The sequence below is a fragment of the Lagopus leucura genome, unplaced genomic scaffold (genome assembly GCF_019238085.1).
Source record: "Lagopus leucura isolate 7727_CA_CO unplaced genomic scaffold, USGS_WTPT01 35452-0_obj-0_obj, whole genome shotgun sequence".
Lineage (NCBI taxonomy): Eukaryota > Metazoa > Chordata > Aves > Galliformes > Phasianidae > Lagopus > Lagopus leucura.
The window spans coordinates 3,605-10,910 of record NW_024968010.1 but is presented as its reverse complement, the minus strand read 5'-3'; the positions used below and the strand labels follow the sequence as shown (position 1 = coordinate 10,910).

The window sequence follows — 7,306 nt, the reverse complement described above, 5'->3', positions numbered from 1 at the left end:
GACTGGAATTTCACCAGGAACTGAACTGGTGTAACTGAAATGGGGAGGAGCATTCTGTCTGTCGGGGGACGTGTGGCTCTCTTGCCAGTTTCTTGCTGTCTGCGCTTCTTAATTGGAGGCTGCAGCACTGGTGATGATGGCTGGAGCGCTGCAGTGATGCTGAGAGCTCTGGGCCCAGTTCTGCACTTAGCAGGTTATGGCTGGTAAATGTTGTGGGCAGCACCCAGGTGGTGGCCCTGCTCATAACAGATGCTGTGTGTGTTCTTGTGACCGCCATTGGGGTAGAGGGGAGAGGAGCTAAAAACTTATTGGCAGCGCAAAGCAGCAGGTCTTGAAAATGGTAATAGCTGTGCTAGGCCAATTAGCAAGACTGTTAGCAGTGAAAATGAATTATTTCTGTGGGAGGATCCTGATGTAGCTGACAGTGCTGCAGGAATGATAGAATGTTCATGCAGTACATGAGGAGCTCGTTGTTGCAAAGTGGTCCTTTGAATCTCTCTGACTTTCTGCCATGGATTCTTCCCCCTAGTTTTTGATGGTACAGAGGCACTGCTGACAAGGACATAACAGACAGCGTTAAATCTGAGATGTCAGGAGACCTGGAAGGTGCTTTGCTGGCTGTGGGTGAGTGCCCTGCTTTTAAACCTTCTCTACAAAGCAATGAAACGATGAGAGGTGCTGTGTCTTCCCTCGAGCGGCTGTTACGTGCTTTCAGGAGGCAGTCGTGGTTTGTCTTTGTTTGTGGGCACAAAGCCAGGCTGGGTGGGACTTGGAGCGCCCTGGTGTAGAGGGGGGTGTCCCTGCCTACTGCAGGGGGGTTGGAACTCGATGATCGTAGGGGTCCCCTCCAACCCAAACCACTCTATGATTCTGTGCTTCACAGTCAGGTGAGAAAGCTTTGTGCTTTATGGCATGGTGTGCTTGGCCAAAAGGAGCTTTGGCAGCAGAGGTTTGCTGTCAGGAGACATGAAGGCCTTTGTGCAAATCCTGCTGTGCTGCTGTGCTGCCAGGCACAGAGACATCAGCTCACAGCACATCACTGACTGCATGCCTGCACTGCAGCTGCTGTTTGTTCACCTGGAGTTGCATCTTGACAGAAGAAACAGCTGCACCAAGAAAGTGCTGCAGCAGTGTGGAAAACCTCCTGCTTTTACTGGCCTTAATCCTCTTGTTCTTGTCTCTCCTTACAGCACAGTGCGTGCGAAACGAGCCTGCGTGCTTTGCTGAAAGGCTGTGTAAACCCACGAAGGTAAACAGATTGTGGAGTAAGATTGCTTGCTTCTTTCTTGCATTTCCGTGCTCGAGTCAGCCAGCAGCACCTTGGCAGTCATGAGATGGGAGCTGCAGCCACTCAGGAAACTGGCTGTTCCAGGACAGATCAGGCTTTTCTGCACATCAGGGTAACAGCCATACTCAGGAGCAAGCTGCTGCTCATGGATTGCTCCGTGAATGCAAGAATGCTGTAATGAAGAGCAGCTCCTGCACGGGACTGGGCCCTGAGACCTTTGTGTCTGCGGGTGATTCTCCAGCAGTTCTGTGTTGGCTGCACGTGGCTGCTTTGCTTTCCGGGGCCTGGGAACAGGCGACAGCACTGTGATCAGAGCGATGGTGTCCCACTCCGAAATGGATGTGCTGGATATCAGAAGAGAATTCCTGACCACATAGGAGTCTCTCTACACCTTCATGAAGGTAAACTTGTCAATGTTGGACACAAACAGTGGGATTTTCTGAGTGCCTTTAAGGACTGATCCCCCCTTGACACCTGTTGGGTATTTTAGAGCAGCTCGGATGAAGCAGACCTTACAAAAACGTACTGAAAATGCTCCTGAATATTGCTAAATTGTCTAGGATACGAATGCTGCAAAAAGAAATCTGTCTTAAGGAGAATTTTACTTGAGTAGAACTTAAGAATTATTCATCTTCCTTTTGTTTCTTTTCTCAGTAACTCAGTTTGTTCTGACCTCCTCTCTTCCTCTCCTCTCCTTTCTTTCTTTCTACTTCCTCCCAGGGTGGGACCCTACAGGTGCTGGCCATCAGACCCCCTGCCCCAAAGCGTCCGGCTGCCAGCAGTGGGTGAGTTCACTGGGACTTTGGGGATGGGAGGTGCTAACCAGCGAGTCTTCAGTTTCCACTCCTCAATTCAGGCTTGGAAGCACGCTAAAAATGGGAAATATATCTGGTGTAGGAAGGGGATGTCCTTAGCCAAGGTCCTGGAAAACTGGAGGAAAACGGATGAAACTGCAGATGTACCAACAAAAAGGAAAGCACACGGTGCTTGACTTGGCGGGTTTGTGGGAAGGTCAGCCTCCCTGTGTTTATATTTCAGCCATCATCCTCCACACTGGAGAGGCTTTACCCACTTGGCACGCTTAATTGCAGCAAATTGCACGCGTGTGGATAACTTGTGCTATAGCATCCTTGATCCAGACCCCATTTCCATGTTGCATCTCTTTCTCAATGGCCCGCGGTGTCACAGGGGCACCGAACTGCAAATAATGCCCTCGTGGTGTTACTGTAAAAGTTTGCCAAGTGAAGCTATGGATGCTCCATCGCTGGAGCTGTTCAAGGCCAGGCTGGGCAGCATGACCCAGTGGGTGGCATCCCTGCCCAGGGCATCGGGGTTGAGCTTCTAGGTTCTGTACGGTCCCTTCCAACCCAACCCATTCCGCTGTTCTGCGTTCCTGTGATACAATCCCCTGCCCTGGTGCAGTGCATCACAGTCGGAGCAGCCCGCGGGGAGCCTCCGCCTGGCATCACAGAGCCGTGAGGTTGCAATGCCCCGTGCTCTGCGGTGCTGTGCTGAGCTCACAAGGCCTGGCTGTGACGCCGTGCCGCAGGCATCGCTCTGTGCGACTCACTGTGGCTGTAGCGGCGGTGGTGGAAGCATGGTGCGAGTGTGGGGGGCCATGGCCCCTGCCCGCCTTGTCTTCCTCTTCCTCCTGATGGCCGTGTGTTTCTGGGAGACGTGCGCTGCTCCGTGGCGAGCACCGGGAGCAGGTGGGTGGGCAGAGATGGGACCAAACCTGAGCAGCGCTGGGGGCAAGAAGTCAGGCTGCATCCCCACGGCCCTGTGCCGTTCTTCCCTGGGGCCTGCCTTCCAGGGGGGGTGTGGGGGGTGTTGGGCAGGGGGTGATGAGCAGCACCGCAGGAGCCGGGCAGGAGCCCGTGGCAGCGCTGCTCCCCAGGCCTGGCTCCAGCATGCTGGGCCGTGGCTCTGCTCCTTGCTGGCTGGAGCACAGCCTTCATCCTGGGAGGGAGGCGTCCTGGGGAGAGCTCAGAAGATGCATGCTGGGAGATGTGTGAGCGTTTTCTGGCCCAGCCTTGTGGTACGCCCCATAGATGAGTCCCAGTTTCCAACACAGCCCCGGCCCACAACCCAGAGGAGGAGACAGATGTGCTTTCCTCCAGGGCTTCAGGGCAGCCTTCCTTTGTGTGCATCAGAGCCCTCCCAGTAAGAAAGCCCCGAGGGGCTGCATCTTCTTCCGTGCGGTCCGTGAGGGATGCGGCACGTGGCCTGGAGGGAGCCTTGTGTGCCCTGCCAGGTGCCAGCCTGCAGCTCATCCTGGCCGCTCTGCAGCTTTGGAAATCAGGACCCGAGTCCTTCTGCCAGCCCGTCCCACAACCCACATCCAGTTACTGTGGGGGAAGGAGATCACGCCGTGCAGTGGGACCTTCTCTCATCTGTTCTTGATTCTAGATGATGAGCTCGGTGCTCTCTATCTGGATGATCGCCTGGATCCACATTTCATGCCTGTGCCTGAGGGACAACCCAGAGGTAAGTTGTGTCTGTTTCCTTGAAGGCAGAAACATTCATGCCCTCATAGTTTACTCAGGTGCGATTTTACGTAGGATCCTCTCAAGGTCTTCTAAGTCTGTGCCTTGAAGGGCTTGCACAGATGAACCTTGAGTGTTTCTTTGCTGGGAGAGCTGCCACATTTGGGTGGGAAGGTCACCGCTGCCCCTCTTCAGCTGAGAGAGCCCAGAGCTTCGTATTTGGGCCGTGCCATTCCCTGACCCACCGCCAGACCTCACAGGTCTGCCAGTGTTACAAAGGAGGCCCCCACGTGCACTGGAAGCTCTCCTCACCTGTGTGACCACACTTGTGCCTGCAGGCCCTGCTGGCGAATCAGCAGAACGGGATCCTGTCCGTGAGCCTGAGGGGAATGCTGGAGGTAAGTCACCAGGCTTCATTCCCTTGATATTTGTTCATGTGTGGCTGATAGTTCAGCAAGGGTTCTGCTTTTCACCAGCCAGTGGGTTCTTCTCCATGGGAAGCATGGGGTGTTGTTGTTTCCTGGGTGCTCTCGGCGTCGTGTTGGCTTTGCCTCTGTATCTCAGAGGTCTCGCAGTGAAACAATTGGAAGCAGCTGAATGCTGTTCTGTGAGTTCTCTGAGAATTATTTCCCGTGGCCTGGAGGAAGTATTTTGAAAGCTGTGGAATACCAGCCGTCAGGTCACCGGGCCTCTCTGCAGCTTTGGAACTTTTGCCCCATGCCATTAATTGAGCCCCTTCCATCACTGCAGGTCAGTAAGGAAGAGAGGTGGGCACATGCCATGGGAACGTCTCTCAGCTGTCCTGGATTCCAGCCGTGTCTCCAGGCAGCGGCTGACAAAGCCCAGCTTCAATCCGGTCCCTGAGACGCGGGGCGATCCCACAGCTGAGTCCCTGAGAGGTTTTAGTTTTCATTCAGGTTTTAATTTTCTTTCCTGCTTTCTCTGTGGAAGAGAAGGGAAGATATGGGTCAGGCTTGTGCAGAGCCAGCGGGCACCACGCAGTCGAGCTGAGGGCTGAGCTCCAGGAGGGCGTTCCTCTGGGCAGCCCCACGCGGTGCAAGTTCTGTAGGATCGTGGTGCCCCTGCACGTACCTGGGAACTGCTCCCGAGGTGCTCCTGTGTGGAAGGGAGAGAGCAGTGTCACGAAGGAATCCCCTGCTTTAATTGCGTCCTGCATCGTTCCTATTGGGAGGATGTTTAATTAGAGCTGCTCTGTGCTGCGTTTGTTTGCAGATGTGAGTGGAGGAGGTGATCCAGCTTCCCCTCTGAGCTCCGAGACCGAAAGCCGGGCGGATGGCATGGGTAAGTCACGGCTCTGTAATTCCTTGGAGAGCTCTCACTGCCCGCTTCGGTGCCACTTCATGGCACTGCTTCCCCCGTACGCTCCGCTGTTTAGCGATGCTGCTGTGCATGACTGAAACTTTTCATGGGTTGCAGAAGTGCCCCAGGGAGGGCTTTGCTCAGTCGCTGGTTCGTTCCTGCGCTGGAGCCCAGGTGGATGCCCAGGGGTGGTGGTTTGTTTTACCGATGGCGCTGACTCAGCAGTGGTCTTCAAAACCTCATGCTCGTGGCATTTAACTTCATGCGTTCCGTGCAGGTCTGGAAAGGGGAAAGGATGAATCGGAAAGAGGAAAATTCTCTGAGGAGTCTTACCATCCAAAAGAACTGCTGAGGGGAACGGAAGTGGCAGTTCATGGTGGGTGTACTTCAGTCTGTTCACTGTGAGACTCGGGAAGCTGAGGTCTGATGTCCGTGTGCAGCCTGCACAGCAGCAGGGCATTGCTCAGAGCCGTGCTGCAGCGGTGTTCCACATGTGCCACAGAAGCCTGTGTGATGCTGCTCACCTCTCACCGCTCCCGGTTCCCAGAGGGCTGTGAGCTTTGTCCTTTTGGGAACGAAGCCGCCCGAGGGTGATGAGGTGAAGGTAAGGTGGGACGTTGTTGTTTCTTCCAGGGAGGAATGCAGGGAAGCAGCAAAGGATGCAGGGAAGCACAAAGGCTGCTGCTGGCAGATCTGTGCGGCAGCGCCACGTGGCAGTGGTGGTGCTGTTCTCAGCTGTGCTGCTGTCTGCGCTGGTGCTGGCCTGCGTTGCTGTGTCATGGCCGTGGAAAAAATGCCTGTGAGTTGTCTTTCTCCCCCAAACACTTCATTGCTGCATTTGGCAATGAAGCATTTGTGGTGCCAGGATCCTGGGCAGCCAGATCAGCTGCTGGCAGTACACTGCCAGGATTTATGCTGCAAGGTCTTCTAAGTTTGCCCTTATTTCCTGTCAGTGAGTAGTGCTTTCTGAAACTCATTTTCACAGTGTGTGCAAGGGGGGAGAGAGAGCAGCAGAACGAGCTCATCCTGACACCGACTGGGAGGGAGTTCCAAGTGGAGATGAAGGGAGAGCGGAGCTGGGAGAGGCAACGAGCGAGATCCTTGCCCAAGCAAACAATCTCAGCAATAGTTCCAGTCCGTTCCGTTCTGCCATCCCAGAGGCCAAAGATCTTCAAACTCATCTTAAAGACCTGGAACGTGAACTCCAAGCCATGAAAGAGGTCCATGGGGACAGTGGTGAGTGCTGCTTTCTGTCAGAGGACGGCCTTGAAAGTGAGAGCAGAGGATCAGCGGCAGAGTGTTTGTCCTTCACCCTCCGTTCCCCGGGACGAGTATTACCAGTAGTTCGAAGGTTCTTAGCTCGCCACAGCTACGATCCTTTTGAGGGTCCCAATGAGGACCCAGAAAGCGAGCTTCCTCTAACCGCCGGGCAGCACGTTTATGTCTTTGGAGATGTGGATGAGGACGGCTGGTTTCTGGGAGAGCTGACGGATGGCACGAGAGGGCTGGTCCCTTCCAGCCTGGTGACAGAGGTTTCAGATAATGAGCTGGACACAACGATGCCTCCAGAGCTCTGTGATCTCCTGCTGGATACGGATGATTGTGTCGATGCAAAGAGTCCATAATGCAGCAACATCCTGTCGCAATTCTTGCCTCACTCCATCTGCAAGACGACCCCCTGCTCCACTTGACGTTCGAGTGAAGTGTGAGCAGGATGTGGATGAGCTCCTCCTGGTTCGATCTGAGATGACTGGCAGTGCGACTGCATGCTGTTATTGTATATTAAAAAATATTTAAAAAACTAACTAACAACACTGTTGTTTTTCGTGGATACATTGAGGTGATACTTTTTCTAGCTGAGATTTTGCAGTGAGTCTTGAAGCAGATTTGAACTGGTAGAAGTTGGCCATGTTTGCATTCTGTTTTTCATATTTCCTTGCTGATCAGAGTCAAGGTGAAGTGTGAGCAGAATGTGGATGAGCTCAGGGAGAAATCCAGGGGCTGTGATGCAGGGCTGCAGGTGGCCTTTGCTCTACTGAATTTCAACAGACCATTCCTGCTGTATTTTTTTTTTTTTTTTTTTGAGAGAGAGAGAGTTTAAATTGATGTCAGGGACAGCAGAGCTAAGACTTCAGTGTGAAAACTAAGAATTTTGAAGGGTACCTCAGGGAGCTGATGAGTTCTCACTGAATTGCTGGCATATTAACCATGT

The 7,306-nt window shown here is 53.6% G+C and overlaps 1 protein-coding gene across 1 annotated transcript; it reads left to right on the top strand.

Moving 5' to 3' along the window:
* The first annotated feature begins 597 nt into the window (after positions 1–597).
* Positions 598–6,899, top strand: LOC122193403. The gene is made up of 9 exons (XM_042894180.1): positions 598–624; positions 1,191–1,249; positions 2,009–2,073; positions 3,698–3,775; positions 4,113–4,172; positions 5,008–5,076; positions 5,372–5,470; positions 5,728–5,893; positions 6,080–6,899. Exons 4-9 carry the CDS (start codon positions 3,748–3,750, stop codon positions 6,717–6,719), a joined length of 1,062 nt encoding a protein of 353 aa, XP_042750114.1. The 5' UTR covers positions 598–624; positions 1,191–1,249; positions 2,009–2,073; positions 3,698–3,747; the 3' UTR covers positions 6,720–6,899.
* Positions 6,900–7,306: the final 407 nt, after the last annotated feature.

What these genes read in the sequence shown, in the direction of transcription:
- LOC122193403 (XM_042894180.1), top strand. Translation starts at nt 3,748, where the DNA reads ATGCCTGTGCCTGAGGGACAACCCAGAG. An exon ending in GCCTGAGGGACAACCCAGAG is followed by an intron (nt 3,776 to 4,112) that starts GTAAGTTGTGTC and finishes TTGTGCCTGCAG; the next exon opens with GCCCTGCTGGCGAATCAGCA. An exon ending in GCCTGAGGGGAATGCTGGAG is followed by an intron (nt 4,173 to 5,007) that starts GTAAGTCACCAG and finishes GTTTGTTTGCAG; the next exon opens with ATGTGAGTGGAGGAGGTGAT.